General features: G+C 41.5%; 1 protein-coding gene across 12 annotated transcripts in view; it reads left to right on the top strand.

The window, feature by feature from the left end:
• Nucleotides 1–22,501, top strand: part of ST3GAL6 (ST3 beta-galactoside alpha-2,3-sialyltransferase 6) — a 90,284-nt gene that overhangs the window by 2,091 nt on the left and 65,692 nt on the right. For 8 of the 12 annotated variants that reach the window (XM_010567362.1, XM_010567361.1, XM_010567359.1 and 5 more), the window contains 3 exons: nucleotides 17,658–17,757; nucleotides 18,544–18,612; nucleotides 19,850–19,927. In XM_010567362.1, coding sequence (XP_010565664.1) covers nucleotides 17,658–17,757; nucleotides 18,544–18,612; nucleotides 19,850–19,927 — 247 coding nt within the window. The remainder of the gene's footprint in view (nucleotides 1–17,657; nucleotides 17,758–18,543; nucleotides 18,613–19,849; nucleotides 19,928–22,501) is intronic. The other 4 variants (XM_010567369.1, XM_010567368.1, XM_010567370.1 and 1 more) reach the window with 2 other exon arrangements.

Raw genomic sequence — 22,501 nt, 5'->3', positions numbered from 1 at the left:
GCGGCGCCGGCCGGGGGCTCCGGAGCTGCGCGGGGCGGGGCAGGGCAAGGCAGCGGGGAAAGCGGGCTCATGCCGGCGGGACAGCCCCGCGCGGGGGGAGCCTCCCGGCCGAGAGGGCGGCGGTCGGTAAATAAAATTTGAGGGGAGATTCATGGTTTCTGCTAAACTGCTTGGATCTGGTAATCCCACCGTGTTGCCATGGCTGCCGGTCAGGCGGGTTCCGCCAAAGGATTGCTTTAGGCGGGCGTACCGAAAGGGAGGGACTGCCCCTTGGAAATGCCGAAGGCGCAGGGGAAGGAACAATGGCTCTGCGAGTAGACCGCCTTAGGCTATGCAAGTCCATTACTTGTAGTCTAGGGAAGAAACAAGCCCTGGAAGTTTTGTGTTCTCTGCTTTTTTTAAAAGTCTTTGGATCATTATTTGGCAGTGGGGGTTGTGTTTCGGTTTTAGTCATTGCAAGCTGTGAGATCAGCCCAGCTGTCCCTCAAATTGAAATTTCCAGTGAAATGAACAACTGATCTATTGGGATTTGTGGCTGTTGGTGCTCCTTTACCTGACTGAAACTTTCTGTCCAGGTTTCTTCAGTTTTTGTGTCTCTTCACCCACTTTATGCCGAGCTAGTCTTACATACTATGTTGTTGCAAAACTTCAGAAAGGACAAACTTTGCGATGGGATGAGATTACTTGTTTTAACCTGGCAGTTCTATTGCAGCTCAACTGTGTAAAAATGTTATACAGAAGTGCTACTTCTGAAACTAAAAGAACTTACCTTCCATCTGTAAGATTGTACCAGCTGTATTATTGTTTTTCTTCCCACCTACATGAATCAAATCTATGGATCTTTTCATTCCAGCTTGATGCAGTACCTGCTTCTTCAGTATGTTTGTCTCTGCTGAACTGAAGCAGAGTCAATTAAGTTACTCTTTAAGCTTATGGCTGTTTATTAAAGCAGCAGTATTAAAGGTGGGTAAGTCCCATGGTCTCCTGGAGGGTGGTCTTGGCTTTAGGAGACCTCTCCTGCTTGTGGGATGTATGAATCATCCCCTGAGACTCAAGAGACTCCCACTGTCCAAATATGCCTGTTAAAAACCAGGAGGAAAGTTTCTCTGTGGAAGCAACTGACTGTTGGGGAAGTGCCCATGGGAGCAGCTGCAGAGTGTGTAGGCAGGACCACAAAACCTGAAAGGTGGCAGGAAGATCACAAGTGCCTGAGTCCTAAGTTGTACAGAAGTGGGGAAATAGGTGAGTTATGGTGTTTTGGCTAGACAAGGTGATTGGCAAGACGTTACTTTGATATGTACTGTGTGTGCTGCTAAATAATGGCTTTAGCAATTACACAGGGGAGTTGCCTCACTGAGGAGGGAAATACAGCAGCTGGCATGGTGACGGGTCTTATTCGCAGTGGCAAGCGCTTGAGGTGCTTCTCCTTCACCACCTCTTCAGATGTTTGAAAGCTTAAAGGCAGAGACAGTTCTAGAGGATTTTGGATGATTGCTTTCTTCTTTGTGTTTTCTTTCATTTTTGGATAGAAGGAGGCAGGGAGTGGGAATAGTCTTTCTTATGATAGCTTCTTTGTACCGTTAACGCTTTTATCCTGGGCTTTTTTTCGTTGTTAGTTTCTGGGCACACCATGATTGGTGCCTTTCAGTAAAGGTTTGATCCATCCTCCCAAGATGGGCTTGGGAAAGTTCTCATAAACCTGCTTTGGTTGATTTATAGTTTTCTGCTTCTTGTGTGTTGCTTCATATGCTGCTGAGGGTTGGTTCAACTGTTTTGGCCTAGAAGAGGATGCAGTCAGATGGGTCATTTGAAGATACAACTTGCAAGACCACTGAGAGTCTCCATGAGGTGGTCTGCACGATTGACTCAAAGGGGCTTGTGAGGAAAGGCTCTTATTTTTTTCTTCCACAGCACAGCTTGAGCTGTAGCACAGGATCTTAGTTTGTTTGTCTTTGTACCTTAAGGTTATTTTACTTATAAGCATGAAAGGTTGTTTTTACTGTGTATATGATGTGAGATACTCTGCTGTGGCTCCCTAGTTAAGTGCATTTTAGGAATGGGCTCAAGATTACTTGAAATATCTCTTTTTACAGGCATCTTTCCTTATAGATGTTTGCCCTGCTTTAGCTAAATCAGTTGAAATGTCCACTGCATTTAAGAGGAGTTTAATTTATCAAGCTTATGACAACTAATTTGTCATCCATCTGAATAATTTGTTTATCAATTTCTCTAGCCTTACAGACAAGCTAGTAAATAATACTGGGAAATTAATTTATGGGCTAACTGAGTGTCCAGGGTTTTTTCTTTTTCAGGGTCTCTTTTCTACCACCCATTTACTCAAAATACCAAGAGCTTTGTAGCAGAATAAAAAAACCCTGAACTTCCCATTAATCCAGTTTCTTCTACTTCCATTTTTGGTATGTTATGTATGACTACTTCTGTACCTATTCATAGTCTTCAAGGGAAATGAAAATAAAACTGATTTTATTTATCTAATTATTTGGTGTGTGAACTTCTTGAAGTGTTAAATCTTTATCATCGTGCTATAGAAGAAGCTAAAACCTTAGCTCTTCTTGATGTGTATTGAGGTTGGGAGGAAAATGAGATGTGCAAGCTGTTGTTTCCTTTACAAGTCACCTTTCAGTAGTGTGTGGAAATTAATCTGCTCTCACTTTGCAGTTCAGCGTATTAACCACTGATATCAATAGCTGCTATTTGTACAGAAAGGTTGAAAAGTGATGGGCAGCGTTAGCTACTGTGTGCTCTGAAGCAAAAATAGGGAACATGTGGCTTGCACGTGGTATGACTACCTTTTGAAAAATGTGTTGAACAAATGTAGGTGCAGAATGTGGTAAAATACTTTGTCATAGTGCTTGTTGCTATGTTCGGTACCTATCTTAAAATATCGTGTCCTTTTAAAGTTCATTTTGTTTAGGTGGGGTGGCTCTTGAGTGTTCAATGTTGGTCATTCTTTGGTCTTGAAGGCAAAAGTGAAGCCTTGATACCTCAAGAGGAAGACCCTTTACAGCACTGCAACAAAGTGAGCAAAGTTTAAGCACTCCCCAGGTAATACCCAAAGTTTGCATGTAACTGTTATGTGTTGCCTCTGCTCCCAGCCCCTGCAGCAGCAGTAAAGCTGGAGTACGTTGTGCTAGCGCTGTTCTTTACATTCCAGCTTCCATGGGGCGCCAGGAGGAGCAAAGCAAAAACTTGAATAGCCCCCAGTTTCCCTGACTGGGAAGGGAAGGCTGGAAAACTTGAGGAGCCACAAAGCTGATCCTCCCTCCTGTTAGGAGGGCAGGAATGGAGTAATCAAGGAACTGGTTTTAAGAGCAGGCAGGAATGAAATGAAGTTCAGACTTAATCACTGAAGCTCTTCTTAAAATCTGTTGATTTACAGTGCAAGTTTCCAGTCCCCTAGTAGGAATATTGCTTTCTTTTGGGCCACTAGCTAGTAGGAAATTTTATTTGTGAGGTGGGTGGCTAGCAGTCAGACTTCCACGGATTTCAACTCACTTCTAAAAGAACAGTTTCTAACCCTTCTGAGTACAGGTCGAAAACACTAAAATAAGGATCAGCTGCTGCAGAGCTCAGAAGAGCTCTTTGTTAGACTGGATCTGTAGACCGATGCTTTTGGCAGCGCAGCAGTAGCTGGTCGCTGCTTCCTTTCACTACTGCTTTTTGGAGTCCTCTGGCCAGCAGTGAAATGAGAACGGTCTAAGGGGCGTGTTATGGGCGTACCCAGAGCCTTAGCAGAGATAGGTGGAGGAAATACGCATATGTAATGGCCATTTAATAGTCAGTATAAAATATGTGCATGTCTATAAAATACAAATGATATTGCATTATGGGATGGAGGAGGAGGAGGAGTCCCTTTCCAAGGGTAAGAAAGGAATTGAAGTTGTGTTTTTGCCATTTTCTTTTTTCTTTTTTCCAGTGTAATTGTTCGTTTACTTAGCCCCCTCTTGGGCAGCTAAGTTTTGCAGGTGTGTTGTGCTGACACAGTTTTGACTACATGATGACCTGTGTGTGGGAAATTATCTGTTTAGGAAAAGGACCATACAAGCACCCTAGCTTAACAGAGCGGACCGTGCAGGGGAAGGAACTTGTGGGTTTTCCTCCCTGCAGTGAGGAGAGAGGAAGGCGCTTGCTGCTTAAGAGCTGTTGTTGCTGAATGAAACCACGACCTTATTCATTTTTTGGCAGTCAAAAATAGATATTTCCTGTTCTTGAACCTGCCTTTCTACATCCTCCACCAGTGTCACACCTGAGCACCCTGGAAACACTATCACCTTGATCTTCACAGTGCTTCAGGTAGTCTGAAGTCAATGTGTGGGATTGAGACCAGGAGGAGGGTTAGTGGTGTAGATGGGAGATACCCTGTAGGGTTTGTTTGAACATAACATTTGCACAAGATTAAATGGAGCAATAATATTAAATCCACTTGAAGCACCAGAGCAAGTTGGGATTTGTCCATATTGGTGAACACATACAAGGCTTGCTAGCATGTGGTAGCTAGTCTTGATCATGCCCCTTGTGCAGACAAGTTACTGCCTTCTCATTTGGTTAGTTGGCAAAAGCCTGGTTTTTGCTGGAAACAGTTTAGGGAAAATTACAGCTAGCTCTGATTGCCCAAATGTTTTGCAATATCTAATGAGACAGGGTGACAGTTACTTGCCTCAGCTGAGAATCTGGAAGGCTATATAAGCCTATCCTTCACCCCCCAATTTTATAATCACCTGTGGCGGTTTTAATTCCCCATTCTCAAAATTTGAGGTCCTCAGGACTGTGTCTGCTGTGAAGTGCCCTGTGGTTCAGCAACTCTGACATAGTAGTACCACTTCAGTCTCCTTTGGTGGGTTTCCTGTTGTTTTTTTCTGCCCTGGTTCCCAGGTGTAGATGTTGGCAGGTCCATAAAAGGATGCTAAAAGGAGTAGGCAGGGAAGTTACACTTCAACTCCTGTACTAAACAATTGTAGGTGCTGCAAGGAGAAGGAACCACAAAATGTTCACAGTGTGCTATCCCTAAATAGCATCTCCCTCTGTCAACTGCTGGAGGCAGGCTAGTGGGAAAGATGGACATTGGTCTGCCATAGCAGAGCATTTCTTGTGCCTGTGTTGCTCAATTTGTGTGGTGGAGCACAGGCCAGGTGTGTAAACTGGGGTTTGAGTAGCCAGATGGTTAAAATACTGGTCAGTGTAAATACCATTTGTACAGTTTCTCAAGGTTGACTGCCTTTTTTTGCAAAACTTGTTAAGGAAATACTGTTACTTCATTTTCAATGGAGCAATTTGAATGGAATAGCTATTTTCATTCCTTTTTTTCTTCTGTGCTAATGGCACGCCTTAATTTGTTTTCAACTTGGGACATCAGTTCTTAGATGGTTTAGCCTCAAACCTTAGGTTTTGTATTAGTTTAAAGATTTCTAATCTAAATTGAGAATGTTGTTCAGAGCTTTCTGGAAAGAATGGTGAAGTGAAATAGAATATGCATCTCATTCTTCAGATTTCACAGAGAGTATTTCCTGTAATAAATACTGGCTGGTGTCAGAGTGATTTTTTTCGAAGCTGTGTTGACTGAAGTCAGCTAACACTGTCTATCAAGTGACTGAAAAGGATATGTGAAATGTTTAACTTCAGACAACAGTTCTGGGAAATTTGGACACTTATATGTTTGTGCAAGGCTTTTCAAATTTTAGCACTTTTTTTTTTAATGTCCGGAGGATCTTATAGCATCTCTGCCACGCAATTGTGTGACGAGCAGATAAAATGAAACCAGGTTTTTGATGACTTTCTGATCTTTAATGAAAGATGAGCTTATGGGGTTTCTTTGTTCTACCCAGCTGCCTGTTTATTTTTGCAAAACCTGTGGAGGTCTCACACACTTTAAGTTCCTAATCTCCTGTCAAATTTGACTGAAATTAGCCAAAGGGGTTCAAAAGTTCTACAGGGAAAGAAAGGATATGCACGCATGCATACAGGGTATGATTGCATAAACCTCATTTCATGCTAAGAACACATGCGATAGAACAAAAAGCCTTTTATTGTACTGCATTTCATGCTCTAATGGAGTTCTGCGTCGTCTGTGGCATGATTAGCAACCTGATAAGACACAGTGATGCTGGAGGCTGAGCTGAATTTGGTGTGGTCAGGGTACCAAGGAAGAGATGTCAGTAGGCAATACAGCAGGTCCCGCTTACAGTGTGTCTTGCTCTAGAGGACTTCCAGTTTTATCTGAAGCAAATATCGGACTTCATGTTTTATCCCTGCTGCAGCATGGGCCAGTTTGGTCATGGAACAGCAGATCTGTGCCACAAAAGAAGTCCATCGCCCTGCTGTGACTCATGGGGAGGTGAACCCTGTGTTGTCTTGGGGCTTACCCGTTACTCTGTTATCTTCAGAGGGCATTACTCTCTTATCTTCAGAGGAGATACTCCCACATACAGCCTTGGGCAAATCTGGAGCTCAGCAGAGATCGTGTAGGGGAGGGCAGCTAATCTGTTTAAAAATACTACAGACTTGAAGAAACTCCTGTTCATTTTGCTGTAGCATTTGAGGACTGTTGAAAGAGAGAATCAAACAGCAAAAATGGACACTCTGTTACACCAACAGCAAACCAGACTTGGCTTAGGAAGTAACAAATCAAACTGAGGGAGGGAGCTGATGGTATGCAGCAGAAGGTCCTGTGTGAAGCCATCCCTGCAGCAGGGACATGGCTGTGTGTCTGCAATCTACCCATGGCAGGAAGGCTGCCCAGCTGCCCGCGCACCTCCTGGCTCTCAGCTGGACTCGTGGGCATTTTAGCCACTACGGGGCAATCCCAGCAGGAGTGCTGTGAGACTGAAAGAGGGTGGGTGGGGTGAAATGCACCATCGACTCCCCTCAGTTTTAGGGGTGACTGTCCTTTTCAAAAAACCAACCAAACAAAAAAACCCCAAAACATTGATATATCAATTTTCAGTTTTGGGGAGGAGATGTGTTGTGTTTAACTTTCAGTGAGGATTAAGGTCTGAAATCTGAAAGTCCTAAATGGGCGTCTCTGTGTAGCGCTGAGAAAAGCATATAAGCTTTCCCAGCATTCCCTACTGACTAATTTAGGCAGCTTTCCTCCCAGACAGATGGCAATTGAAGATTACCATCAGAGATAATTAGCTTTCCTCATGTATAGGTAAGGAAACTAAGGTGCATAATTCAGGGCTAGGAACTCCACTATAGGATGAATACCCACTAGAAGTTAGCACTGCAATATGGGGTTTTGTAGTGTCATTTTATAGCTCTGTAGACACAGAAATATGTAAATGAACTTGTGCAAACTTTTCCATAAGGAGATGAGTTCCCTTACAGCAACTAACAATTGCTATATGAAGAATTCCTGTTCTGGGTTTGTCTTTTAGCCTGCTCCTTTGTCCTGGGTTTTTATTGTGAATTTGATTTAAGCTTTGTCCAAGGAAACACACAATTAATGATACTCTGAATGCTGAAGTCAGATACACCTACATCTTTGTTCTCCTTGGAAAGCTCATTACCTTACAAATCTCTCTCTCTCTCTCTCTCTTTTTTAAAACACATGTAGACTTACTGGCAACCTTTCCCCTTCAGAAAAGGCGTCAGTTAGGACTTTACGTGGTGTGTTAAGTGTTCTTCAGGACTACATTTTTCAACTATGCTACGTATCTCATAGCGCTCAAAATCCTCAGGATAAGTACTGTTTGGATATTGTATGTGGTAGTTTTTCCTGTATTCACGTTTAAAAAATGAAACAAAGCACTAGAAGCCTTTAGGGGATCAGATACAGGCTCTGCTGCAACCTGTACAACAGTTCTTTGTTAGCTCAAAACCACTTTATGTCCACAAAGCATTGTCATAGTTATGAAGTTGCTCATTAGAGCTTTTCTTCTTGCACCTTTTGTTGTTGTTGTAAATAATATTTTTTGAGCTTTAGTGCTCAGAAAACTAAGCTACATATAAAGAAGGCTTTTGAAAATAGCCGTAATATTTACAATATTTGAGCTTTTCCAGTTTGGCACTGTCAGTTTGAGTTTAGCTTTCTTACAGTAGTTAGCAGTTAAGGTTTGTATTTGGATTAATTTTCAAGACAGTGTGAGTGTTTTCATTGCAATGCTGAATTGAGAGCACTGGAAGTGTAAGGCATTAATGTTATCAGAGAAGCTGCTCAAAGTGTTGGTGTCCTGCAGCTTTCTCCTGAGCTGGCAGGATTGCTGCCCTGGGAAACTTCCAAGACTTAGTAGTAGTGTGGGGTAAGTGCTACCACTTATCTCCATTTTCCTCCCTCCCTGAATTAATTTAGCTTTACACTTTTCACTGACTTGTTTTGCTGCATTCCTGAGAATCCCAGAGCTCTCCATTAGCATACAAGCATCGCAGCAGATTGACTTGCAGAATCTGCTGTTGGGGTAAATTCCATCTCAAACAGCTGGGGATTTGGGGGGGGTGGTTTTGTTGTGGGTTTTTTTTTTAGTAGTTGAGACAAGATAGGGAACAACAGCAAAAATCACTGAACATAATATGTTTGGGGCTCTGACTACAGACATGCTTTGCATGTTATTTAAATGAAAATTAAACTGTTCGTTTTGTATACTGGTAGGAGCATGTTCATACCTATTTGCTGGGTCTCTTAATCCACACAAACCTGCATAATGTAACTTGTTGCTTTTTAAAATAAGGAGACTAAAAATTCCAGTAAAAAGAGCTGTGGCATCGGATGATGGCAGTCCACGTGTATTTGGACTTAATTGTGACTGGGGCTTGCAAATGCTACTGTGAAAACTAGTCATACAAAAAGCACCTGTGTCTCTTTAGGGACAGATTCTGACACCAGGACAGATCAGGATTTATACTGTTATAACTAAGTGAGAAATTAGTCTGATTTACTTGGGACTTGGTGTAGATGGGGACCATTTAATTCTCCAGGTGCTGGTAGTGAAGCAAGTAAATTAGCCCTCTTTGTTATCTTTTTTTTTTTTGGTTGAGTTCCACATGATTCTCTCTGCCCTTGAGAGCCCTGATGTTGCTTGTGAGTGTTTTTTGGTTTGGGTTTTTTTTTTTGTGATTTATTTTAGCCTAGGGTTGAGGTTATTCTTTATTTTCCCCAAGCTGACTGGTAGATTTAGTTTTGTAATTTCCAGCCATTTTTCTGAGAGCTGAGGTTAAATCACTAGCTCCAAATCAGCCAGAGCTGGATGTTTTAGATACCCTAGGCATTATTAGAAGACAAAGTGTGTCTTGTTTTAAGGTGAACTTAATGCAATATGTGCATGCATAATACAGATAAAATTCTCTGGTTGGATGTTTATTTATTTAGATTGATGATGGTTTCTGGGGGAAAAAAACTGGTCAGCTGATGAAGTTTGTAACTGAACTGTTTTGAAACCTGACTCATGTGGCTTTTCCCAGTCTTTTCACATTCTACTTTTTTCCATCTTCTCTCTCTCTGGGAAACCTAAGAAAGATTGTTCATTTGATCTCGAGCCTCTGACTCTGCAGCATTCATGGACAAAGAACAGCGGGTGTGAATGAGTAACTAATGTTGTAGTGGGATGTATGTCTTTCTATTAATGATTTTCTGTGTTCTGAAGCATTGTGTAGTATGCCTGTCATCTTTGTAGTTTAAAAGGAGGTGAAGAAGCAAAACAACTTAAAACCATGATGCTCTATTCCTTCAGGAAGAGCAGCTCAAGTTGACAAACTTTTTCAGTTATGCAAGTCAAGCTAAGAGGAGAAATTGATTTGAACTGTGACCCCCAGAACATGTTGCATGGCTTGTTTGTATTCTAGCCTTTCTGGAAGAAGAGATGAAGGGAGAGAGAGGAAACAGGCTGAGAAGGAACAGTGTTGTCACCACAGTAAGCAGGAGGAGCACGCATTCTCTGTGTATTTTGTTCTATCATGTATTATACCGACACCTATGATGTGTAATACATAAATAGCAGCCTAGCTTAGGCTGGCTAAAGCTTTAAAGGTTAATCTGGGAGAGTACAACAGGGCTGGAAGAAATCTTTCAGCTAAGGCTGTGTTACTGAATTTGTGATTGTTTGGGGGGGGGGGTTTGTTGTGTTTTTTTTTAAGGTGTAGTTAGAGCTGGATTTGCGGTGTTTGCTTTGATTAAAGCTTTGGGAGTTGAGGAAGCAGAGCTATTTGTGCTCAGCTCATACTTGCTTTGGACTTGCATGCACAGGTTAGCTTTTGACCAAAACCTGAAGTAGTTGTTTTTGTACTGCACTGCATCATGATGGCTGCTAGGCATGGCAATAACTGCTTGGCTGTGTTAAAGTATCCTGAAGGAAGAAAGAAAAGGGGGCGGGGGAGGGGGGGAAGTGAAGTGTGTTGGGGGGAGGTCTGTGGAGGGACAGGACAGGGAAAGCATATGGAAATGTCTGTTGGCAACTTCTGTACACCTTGACATGAATTGGCCACTGCCTTCTAGTCTTCATCTCAAGGCACAAAAGCAGGCAAGAGCCTAAGGCTGTAGATTTGATCTTATTCTTTATTGTAATTATAGGCAACGTTTCTGGAAATCTGTGATACTTAGAAAGCACCAGTTAGATGAGAATCCAGCAGTTGTTATTGTTCCTCTTCCCCTCAAAGCCACAAATTGGATTTGGATCTACCCAGGGCTGACTTTTAAACTCAAGTTAGCAGTGTTTAACTGTGCTACAAAAAGTGTGTCCCTTGTTGGAATGAGCCCTGAGCCATTTTGGAACATTAGGGAATATTGTTTTCTATCTTGGAGGGGAAAAATAATTAAAACCAACATTCACCAGCTGAGAAATATCAAACCAGCTATTTCTTTTACGCTTGCAGTTTTAATTGTGTGTCTACACCATGCAATGGAACATACTGTCACCTTGAGCTGGTGCCAGGGATCCACATTGCACTGTGATAATCTGAGCCAAAATATTAGCTCGGATCTCAAGGGTGGCATAGCAACCCTGTGATAGCCCCAAGCTGGAGGTAATGTGTTCTGCCTCGCAGCAGGGCTAATTAACTCAGCATCAGACAGTTGTACCAAATACTGCTCCTATTTGAGGGCCATTTGAGTGATACCTAATGCCTGTGCTCTGTTGTGTTTTGCTCATCAGGGTTTTCTGGCAGGATGCACTGGCTGATGCTTTGTACTCCTTTTTTTCATCCATGGAGCTAGTATTTGGTGTCAGTATAACTGACATTAAATTTTGCATTGGTAGGCCCCAAAGTGATATCTCTGTGAAACAATGCACATCATTGATTGCGGTACTTCTGAGGATCACAGCAGTTTTTTGCAGCCAGAAGGGGGACTGTTTCAGTAAGCTTTAAAAAGGTTGTAGTAACTTGACGTAGGCTTGTACATGTGTCTTCTTGCTATCCAAGAAACAGTTTGATGAGTGCATGCAACCTCTTTTTCTCTGGCCTTTTCATATTTTCTGTTCCTCCCTCCACTGTGGGGCACATGTAAAAGCTCCTGGGTGCTCAGGCAAAGGAGGGAAGAGGAGTGAAAAAGGAGTTACACCTCTGAACAGATGATACTGCACTAAATAAAAGAGGTAAGAACAAGAGTCTGAGCGTGGTGATAAGACTAAGAGTAAGTCAGGACCTTTCCCAGCTTTTGCCAAACTCTCCCTATTGATGGCATGTCTTCCTGGAGGGCTACAAGCTCATGTTTTTCAGATCTTGCCTGAAATGTTGAGGGGCTTAGATTTGGCTAGAACAAGCCACCATACCTGATCTGGCATTTAAGGGTGGTAATGGGAGTGAGATGAGAGCGTGGGGCTGGAGATGATGGTTTGGAGGGGTGTAGGTGCTGCACTGCCTGTTATGCCCAAGACACAGAGATAAACTGTGCTCTTTCCTGGGCCTGCCTGTAGCCTTCTGGAAGGGAGCTAACCTCCCTCTTCCATCAGCTGTCCTGTCTAAGTAAATTAGGATTGCAGGGGGTGAAAATACAATAGATTTGACTGGACTTGATTCTTTATCAATACCTTTTAGCCAAAGGATATGCTTCCATGGGAAGAGTTTCTGATTTTATAACTAGGACTGGAGAGTTGCACGAGAGGGAAAGTGATGCAGAGATTTCCTTGAAGATTTTGGACAGCAGCAAACTGAAATGGTGGTTATCGATGAAAAATACTGATTTAAGTTGCTTTTCCTCCTTGCTTGACCCAGCTGGCAGGCATGTTCTGGTGAGGAGCAAAATACTGGGGTCTATACTTCAAAGACAAAAATATAATAAAATAATAATGAATTGTCCACAAAATGATAAATGTATTGCTGTCCCTTGTGGTACAGAATAGGTTTTACCATTAGCAGGATGATGAAAGTGAGGGAGGCAAGCGCTTGGGTCCTGAAGCCAATCTAATAACTCTTGCAGCCTGTCCTGAATTAGTATGCAGCCATGCAAAAGGCCAAGGGTGGACACAGCTCTAGTCTACATCTCTCCCCAGTAGATTAATGTCAGCAGAGACTACATTTTTGGCTGTTGTAGCTGATAAAGAACAAGGGTTAACTAAATCTACTAAACATCACTACTACTGTGATACTAATCTACTGGACATCATTGCTTACTGTTGGAGAAAAGATTATCTTGCTACTTCTTTCCGGGTCTTCTGTAGTAGCTGGAGAAAGGGGAAATGTTAGGGGAAATATTGGAAGCCTTCCTTAAAGAGAAGCTGTCTCTGGAGGAAGACTTGCCTTTTTTCACACTTACAAGGATGCTGTGGAAGTAAATGGCTAGTTCAGTATGCCCTTGGAGGGGAAGAAGGCTCCAGTTTTCACAGTCAGCAGACTTTTCCTCTGTTGCTTGTCCCCTCATCATTGAAAGAGATGAGGGCAGAAAGAGCCTGAAAACATCTTATCTTCCAGTGCAGGAAAAATCTTTAATTGCTGGTAAAGATCGTACATGTGGTATGATGGTAGAAGTCCCCAGTAACATTTTGATACAGTAAAACCTTAGTTTTTTGGTGCCATGGTTTGGGCAGGCCTTCAGGAACAGGAATAACTGCTTTGGTTTTGTGTGGGGTGGGGCAGGTTAGCAAGAATCTTTTTCCAATTAAGATGCTGTTAAACTTACCACTTCAAGTCACTGTTGTTGGGGAGTTAGAAATGCAGTTTTAATTCAGGGTCACTTTGCTAGGATAATCCAATGTAACTACCTTCCTCATTTAAACTTAATGTTTCTGAGGACTTTTGTTTCTTAATAAACTAAAATTGAAAGGAGCATTGGAAATCATGAAAAAAATGTAAGGAGTGGGTGAGGGAAGGTACTAGACTGACTCAGCCACTTCGGTACTTTTAAGACTCTGCTGCAGTGCTATTGTATTGTCCACTGCAGTGTTTCCTTCCTGAAGAGAGGGAGAATTAATGACCTATGTGTGTACCTAGAGCAAGAACTGGAAGAGTAATGGTGAATAGTGTATAGATTTGGCAGAATAAATATATAGATATGTGCCATAATATGCTCGTGTTTTGGCAGCTTGAGGCAAATGACAATGTGAGAAAACTCCCTGCTTGGTTTTTCTTTTGCTGCGTAGTTGTTCCACCGGGCATGCACTACATCCTGACCAAAAATACTGGTGATCGCAAGCAAGCCCACAAAATACTGACTACATCTTAAAAATCCTGATGTTTCTTTTTAAACTTTTTAGCAGGTTTTTATGTGCTTTTTGTTCTGTCCCTTTAAATTTCAAGGTCCTCTCAAAGCACGTTTTCAAGCACATTTCCCTTCCTCCCCCACAACTACAAGGGCTAGGAATTTGAGGTCTGACTGAGCTGAAATTTTCATGCTGTCAGTTAATTGCAGCAGCAAGAAGTTAAACTGTTACAAGACTAGGTATGGAGCTAAGATTGTTTTAAGATGAGTAGTATTTAATTTAGTAGTAACCACTTAGTTAAAATATTTATTAACCATTTAGTAATAGTCAAAGATGCTTTACCAAGTAAGCGGGACAGATGGAAAAGCCTCCCACATTGTATTATAACAACCTAATTTTAATCAAGAAAGCAAAAGGAAGGCTCACAAGCTTTATGAAAAAAGGTGATTGTAGTGTGGTCATGTGATTGCCCAGTCCAACAGCTATAGTTTCCTGCTTGATGTTTTATTCTGTGGCATGGCTGCATCAACTGCATGTGCAAGTTGAAAGATAAACAGAGGCTATGAGATAGTGGCTCATATCAGATACCACACTTAGTGAAGTAAAGACTTAATTGTAGGTAAAGATGCAGCTCTGACAAGGATGTGGGTTCCCCACTTCCACCAAGGGAAGAAAAAAATAGCCTCTGGCCTTATATAGCTAATTTTTCATATACCCAAATGTGTCTCTGGTGGGTTGGTGGGGGCTGGGGTGGATCCATCTGTCTACAGGAGATGCAGGCTGATCTCTGAGATCTCTTAATACTGTAACAGAGTCTGTCTTGTCTAATTCTGTAATTGTAGCTCTGCCTTGGCAGGGGTGGGAAGTTGAACAGCAGAAGTTAGCTTAGATTCCTATTAAAAAATGCCCATCAATCTTTTTACAACCCTTATGCATCCCGTTGCTTGCTTACTTTCAGAAAATTGACCAGCTAACACTGTGAATGTCAGGTGTTGGCATGCCAGGTTCCTTGCCCCGTTCCTTGTGTGGATCACTGCAGGCTTTTTGGAAAGAGGAGGGAATTGAATAATGGAGCTCCAGCTTTGTCCTCCTTGTTTTGCTTAGCGCTGACTGACCTTGACCTAAGGGCACCATGACCTCAGCCAGTCAGGTTGATGGGCTTAAATCAAGATGCAGGTCTTGTGATAAATAAGCTGGAATGTGTCATTTTACATCTGAACTGCATCTTCTCAATTGCATATTTACTTGCATCTCTGACTATGGGAATTTTCTGGTGCAATATTTGCATTGTAGGAGTTTGTTTTCCTTTGATTAACTTTCTGTAACACTCAGCTATTTTAAAATAGGAAGGGAGAGCTGGAAAATGCTGTCACCATTAAAAGTACACCCAGAATAATTTCTTCTGTAAACAAGGCAATGGTTCTGTTTACTAAACCAGGTTAAGAAAGTCTTCACTAAAAAGACTGTCTTTCTTGACTACAGAACTTTATCTTCAAAGCATTGAATGAAGCCAGGCACTGGGGGGTGGGATTGTGAGAAGACACTTGTATAATTAAAGACCATTTTATGTTCCCAAGAGCTGAGTTAGGTACACCCTTGATGATGCTACATTCTCATGTGTGTGCCAGGCTGAATGTGCTACACAAGATACTGAAAGTTGTTACAGATTCCTTATAATCCTCTTTGAAGAACGAAGTTGACTTATATTCTCTTGTACAAATATCTTTGTAAATACAAACAACATTTTTTTTTCTCTGAATAATACTGTTATGAATAATACTTTTGTTTTTAAAAAACCCCTTATGGGCAGCTTTGCCTTGTCTTTTCTCTGTTTTGTAGCTTGGTCTGACTGTTCAGCAAGGTTCTCTTTTACACTGAAGTCAGCAAAATCAGCAATTTAATCAGTTGTTAATTTAGTAACTGTATCTGAAGAGCTGGTTTGTTACATTCTGTTTAACTGAAGTTGGCATTTGTTGAATTAGTAAAAAAGTAAACAGTTGATTTCCACTGTAGTGGGATATTTTAGCAAACTTTTGCAAAGCAGGAGGGGGTAAAAATACTGACAGTGAAAGGAAAAATAAAACACCCGGAGTGCAGTATCTTTTTCAAGTAAATGAGCCAATTGCTGTTAATGACACTTGACTAAACCCAATAGGTGAGTTTTCTTGTAATGTTCTTGCAGTTTTAGGGAATGACTCTTACAAAATTATTGCAAAAACTCAGGGTTTGCTCTAGAAGTTGAGAGTGACTGTCAAAAAAAATTACAGTAACTCTTGAGGAGAGTCAAGGGAGTTGGAGTTGTAAGGGCGGCAGTGTTGCTTCCCAAGGAGGGATGAAAGGTTGAAATTGCAATAGCTGCAGTCTGAGTATTTCATCCAGAACAGAGCAGAACAGCCTGGAGGATATACTTAAGGTTGATAGATTATAGCTTGTTCATTGCATGGCTATGTTACTGGTAGATGCTGTTATAAAACCCCATCTCTGACCCTACAGTTAAACTCCTGTGAAGGATAAGGGGGGGGCGTGGAAATATATATAGGGAAGTGGTGGCTTGTTGCAGTCAAGTCACTGTAACAAATAGTTCACTGTTAGGTATTTCTTCAGGGATGAAGCTAGGCGAGTGGCAGTAGTCTGCTTCTCAATTTCTAATAACAAAATGCAGCTCTATTTAGTAGTTTCTTGGCCTTTAATACAAGGTATGATGTTAAGATGTTACTAGCACAAAGCCTATTGCTGTAAATCACTCGGACTATATCTACCTTGATTTTTATTGCCTTAGGGCTGTTTAACACAGGTTTAAAATAACAGCAACTCTAAATATTCTAAAAAACAACATGGGATTTAAAAAAAAAAACAAACAAAACTCTATAAAGCCAAAGGCTCTGCTCATGGAAAATGCAGCAGTATGTGTGGATATGGCTTGTTTTTGCTGGGCAGCTGTTTGTTACCTTCACTTTCAAATATAGATAGGCAAGTAGGTGTTTATGTGTTGTGTGCATTGAACCTGCTTACCATGATAGGGGGAGAAGTGCAAATAAGAAGGATATAGCTCTCGAGTAAATTTCCACAGTAATTTGTGGCCAGAATGGCTATTTTGGACTTTCAGAAGATTAAGCAACAACAGTTCATTCATAGCTACTGAAAGGGCAGCTCAGTGTGTTAGATGTGAGCAATGCAGAACTTGCTTTTCCCCCAGTGTGTCTTGCCAGATACGTGAGCTTCTGATATTTCTCTGGGTTTTTTTACTAAACCGTTCAATGAGGTGAAAACTCTATTTGAATAATGAACACTTTCTCTGCTATTTCGCCATAATTTAGTAAGTTTCACAGATTGGGTCCTAACTTGTCTTCCTCCCTTTGTGATGTGTGAAAATGGCATTCTTCTGTCACTTGAGCAATGAAGTCTGGCCTGTGTCAGGAGCTGGAGACTGCAGGACACGAGGGCATAAGCAGACAGCTTCAGTGCAGCTTTAAATGTCCAAACCCAAACTTCAGGAATATTCAGTGATCGTAAAAAAAAAAAAAAAAAAAAAAAAACAAAAAAAAAAAAAAAAAAAAACCAGTAGCAATTTGTGGCAACTTACACCCTGTTCTGCTTCATTGGCATCAGCCTGTCTGCCTCCTGCAAAGTGCTAATGCTTGTTTAACTGTGTAATTATGGAAACTGATAGTGGGTGGTGCAAGAAAGAGAAGTGGAGGTATCTGTAAAGGCCAACTTCTGACCCAAGAGGCTGATTTCTTTGGGCTGCCAGTAGACAGAAAGGAGCTCCTACTCTGACATGCTTCTGGAATAGCCCTTCTTCCTTCTGCGTCTTCAGAGAGAACCTAGAGTGAGCCTCTCTCAATGCTTCTGTGCTGACTATGCATGTATGGTAGGTGCAAAGCAGCATTTAGCTCCTGTCACTGGGACTTTGTGTGAGAAATCAAACCAGAGTGATCCCCCGTCAGATCTGTGGTGGTGAATGGCTGTAATAATGATGATTTCCTTTCATAGGTTTCAAGATGCTTTATAAAAGTTCATGTTAATAGCATAACTTGGATTTAAATTTCTTGTTTTGTTTTTCTTACATTTCAGATCTACCAGTCATGAAACGAATTCTTCTGTTTTTTATCCTGGCTGCTGCTGTTATGTATGGTATACTGCATGGAAATCTGTGGAGAAATAACCTCTACTGGTATGGTGATGCTTTGTTCACTTTTAGTGCAAACACCTTCATGGCTGTATGAGAGATGTGGCTGTGAGTTGCTGTGTTGCTGAACAGCTGTTTACTAGTAATCAACAGAAGTGATTACTACTCTGTGTGTTTGTTTTGTGGTTGGTTTTTTTTTTGTACTGTGAGGGAATGAATGTGATTGTTGTGTCCTGTCGCCCTTTCTCTCTTGTCACTTTTAAACCTAGTAGTCAATTTGAGCCTGGTTGTATGGAGAGGTCAGGACCTCAGAGACAGGGAGCCCCTCTGAGTTTCATGAAAATAGGTGTTCAGGTGAGGAGAGATATCTTATTTATGTGTCTCGTGTCCATATCTTCTCCCACTCCATGTGTGTTTAGTGTTAGCTTGTTGCTTTAGTTGTCTGATAAATGATGTGGGAGAGACCTGCTCCACACATGGGAATAACTGCAGGTGTAGCGGGTGCCTTTTGAAAAGCTGAAATTTGTTGAGTCCCAGTGGTAACCTTGGGGGAAGCAAGCCTTCACTGTCTCCAGGCTGCATGGGACAGGTGGCTTGGGACCTAAAATTCAGGGTGTTTATTGAAGAAGTTGAGTTTCCATTGGCCTTTGCACAGTTGTGACCAGGACTGACCAGTGTGTTTGTGTTATGAAGATAATAGTGATGGCTTTTAAAAGTAGTGATTGATGTACCTCTTTTTGTCTTGTTTATAGCATACGATTGATATGAATGGCTTTCTGTTGTGGTTTCAGTTTATAGCAAACCAGAGTTGTGACATTTCGCTTTTTGCAGGATTAGCTTTTATGGACAGACTTCCTCTGTGAGGGCTCCTCCTTCCTATGAGACTAGTGGAGTTACCCAGTAAGTTCAGCACTTGAGTATTTTTGTGGTGGGTTTTTTTGTTTGTTTGTTTGGGTTTTGGGCAGGTGGGAGGGATTGAGATTAAAATCTGTAGCCTTTGTCCATAGGCTCCCTGTTCAATTGGTTATTGTACAGCTGTGTCCATTGGCTATTTCTGTTATGAACACAATTGTAACATGTCTGGCAGAAAGGAATTTGTCCATGTCATGTTTCCAGTGTTTGGTTAATATTTATGGCCACTTTCAGTGACTGACTATAACAAGCAATGAATTGTTGGAAGGACATTTGTTTACAACTTCCAAATTTCTGCAATTCTGAGTTACACCTGAATAAAATTAGCAGAGCCATGAGGGTAACTTTTGTGCTTAAAATTTAATAGATCAGAGGTGTGGTTCACTTGTGATGTGCGAGCACAGGTATAAGCAGATCTTGTGCTAGTAAATTCCTGCAATTAGGTTTGTGGGACCGATAAGCAGCTATGCTAAAACTTAAAAGCAAGCCTCTGTTTTGTCTGAAGCCGTCCTGCAAAATGCCATCTGTGAGGCTGATGCTGGAAAGCAATGAGCTGGCCAGCTGATATATTTCACAGGGTGCTTTGTCAGTGTCAGTATTCACATGACAACTTGAGGTTACCAAGAGCAATTAACCTTAATGGTCTGTTTGGCTTGTGGTTCTCATATGGTGGTTTCATCCTTCTGTTCTTAATGCAGCCCAGATGCATGCATTGCTTACACTGAACTTTACCCTCCCTTCATATTTGTTATTAATTGGGCTAAATTGCCAAGGTGGGAATGTGCTTAGAAGTGTCATAGCCTTATGAGAGGAATGACTTATCCCCAAAGAATCTCATTTTCCTTGAAGTACCCTATGTGTTGCTGTCTATTCCCCTCTCCTCTCTGAGGAGCACTGGTAATGCCAGCATGATTCAGCCCAGATGTCCTGCTTCTCTGCAGGTGAGCCTGAGATCTCACCTCTGGTTATGGCTGCTTTGATAGTTGCTGAGCAAGGGAGGTTGCAGAGCCCTTAGAGCAGCACTGTGAGATAAAAGCCTTTGCTAGTAAAAGTAATCATACCGCAATGAGAAAGATCCATCTTTATAGTACAGACAGAGGCAATCATGAAAATTTGGTGTGGTGTTAATTCAGTAATCAGCTTTTATTAATTTGGCTTGTCTAAGTTTCCCTCCCTTGTTGCTGCTGCCTGTTCTTGCTGTTTCTTTGAAATTCTTCTTTTGCAGGCTGCCACCTACGGCTGTGGAGAGAAGGAATGCACTGGACAGTTGTGTACTGAAACCAGCATTTGAATCTTTATTGGGGTGAGTCTTCTGTGGGAAGTGGAGGTGGAAGGAAAGGCTGTGCTGACTGAGGTAGAAATGGACTACTTGCATATCCTGGACTATTTCACATTTTGATTCACCTCTGGAAGTACAGCTTTTGGGCTTGGGTTTATTGCTGCTTTTTTTGGTTGTGGCAACACAAATTGTTTAGCTTGCCACTGATCAGCATCTGAGCAATACCACATGAGTAGCTCAATATGCTGGTGTATGTACTAAATAAATAAATACTTCCTGTTCAGGTATTGTAGCGAGTAACAGTGAAACCATTTGAATGATTGAAATACAAGCCTTAAATTTTTTTTTTTCCCCATGCTTTTCCTGTAAAAGAAGCCTTCATGTCCAAGACTGAAACTCAGTCATCCTGCTATTAAGAACCTAGACTTTAAGATTTTTTTGCTAGCTAAGTATTTCTGTAGCAGCCAGGGACCACAGAAGTTTTGAAAATCTTTTCATTTTTTTTGGAAAGAGGAGTATGAAATGTGCAAAAGTTCATCCAATCTTTAATGATATAAGATTCTTCCCCTTCAATGGAATTCTAATGGAATTTAATGAAATTTGGGATTATTTGTGGCTTTGTTCCTCTGATAGTATTGTTGAATTGTGTGTAGGTGTCCTCCATTTTAAGGTACTCATAGGAAGCTTCCTTTGTGAAGAAGCAGTCAGGTGAAAAAAGGACTTCAACCCAAAACAAAGGAGGTGTCTGGTCACAAAAGTGCATTCAAGAGGTTTGTGAGGAAATATTGGGAGGTTTTGTTATTAGAAGCACAAGTCTTAAATGAGAGATCAAGGGAGCGCTGCAGGACCAGAAGCAGATAGGCTGTATTGTTAGCTTTGTGTTTTACCTGAGCAAATGTTGAGTATGGCCCTGTGAAAGTTTGGGAAGATGTTTAGGCCAAGTCCTGGCTGAAGGAGTCTTAAAGCTCTGAGCAAAGACACCATTGATTCTTTTTTTTGGTCCTTTTTGTGTACAAGAAAATGTGGCTTTAATTCAGTGCTATTATTATTTTAAAAACATGGAAGGATCTCAAGTTTGTCCTCCCCAAAGCAGTCTTGCAGTCTTTGAGTTTTGGTTAGCTGCCTGGCCCAGCAAGGTGGTCCTAGGTCCCTCGCCTACAGAGTGTACCCAGGCTGTCTCTGTGTAAAGCACAGCAGGATAGCTTTGGTGCTGAGCAAGGGGACAGGAGTGGACTCGGAGATGTGCAGCGAGAAGAATGTAGGTGCAGAGCTAGAACAGATTCTCTTGCGTATTTCCATAGCTCCTTTACAGAGATAGTTTGCACAAGCTGAAGATCTGGTCTGTGCACTTTGGTAGTAGCCTGGGGAGGTTGCAAGGATTTCTAACCTGTCAGAATTATTTACTGGAAAGGAACCAGAGCTAGAATTAAGAATCTCTTTGGAGTAGGTAAATTATTTATTATGTCTAAGCTTACCAGCTGCTTCTGAACAGTAAGGCAAGTTATTAAATTTAATATGGGTGTTTAGTGCATGATGTCTCAAAGATAGCTGGTCTTGCTTAGCTAACCTATGGCCTAGTTCTTGGTGTGTGAGCTGTGGTGTTTTGTTGGTTTTTTTGGTTTTTTGTTTTTGGTTGGGTTTTTTTCCCTTTTTACTGTTAGTATCTTCTGAATATGTAGAGCTTAAAGAGTGAGATACTTGATTTGTGAAACTGAGAGGGAGGGGGTTTTTAACAGCTATTAATATTGTTAACGGACAAACAAGTCATGCTGGCTGTGGGTATTTAAGATCAACTCTAGGTTTTCTCACTGTGGCTGTATACTTCTGTGTTAACATTTTAAGACCTAGTATGCAGGATCACTACAAAGTCAACCAGTACAGTGAGTATGTGCCCACTTCAAGGTGAAGCCAAAGTCATTGTAGCATGTGACAGGATTGAATCTACTGTTCATTCATTTGGCTTGACTTGGCAGATATGGTAATAAGAGTCCCTTCCCTGAGATATGAGATAACCCTTGTCTGTGGTTACTGTCTTTTGAAGAAAGTAGTGACCCATTCTTTCTATCTTGATGCTTATAAGGTATGATGCCATCATTTTCTAGTTTGCCTTTTGTGGCAAGCCTCCTTGTGATCCCCACGTGCCATGCTTCTTATTGCAGGTTGGCCCTGGCACTTGTGCACTGGGCTCCTTTCAGACATCTGACTTGCTGAGCCAGAAGATGCACTGCAGGAGCACACCTGACGTGCTGCAGCTGCTAAGGGGTGTTTAGTCTGTGGGACCCTACTAGAGTTAGTCCAGAGTAAAAAAAAATAAAAAATCCGATATGTGTGTAACATGGACATGAGAACTCCATACTTTTTTGCTGTATGGATATACCCCTGTTGCCCCAGACTACTTATTAATGTCAACACAGCCGTGAAGTGCCATTTCTTTGAAATGGGATAGCATCTCAAACAAGCTGATGCCTTCGGGAGATGGTATTTTCAAGTTAAAACACCTTGTTTCAAATCCCATTCTTACTTATTAAATTGCCGTATATAATAACTCTTAATTTTCCTTGCTGCCTCTGTTGTGTACTTTTCAAACCTGAAGTTATT

Source organism: Haliaeetus leucocephalus, unplaced genomic scaffold (genome assembly GCF_000737465.1).
Source record: "Haliaeetus leucocephalus isolate CR32 unplaced genomic scaffold, Haliaeetus_leucocephalus-4.0 Scaffold228, whole genome shotgun sequence".
NCBI lineage: Eukaryota > Metazoa > Chordata > Aves > Accipitriformes > Accipitridae > Haliaeetus > Haliaeetus leucocephalus.
This window is presented reverse-complemented; position numbering and strand designations above follow the sequence as displayed.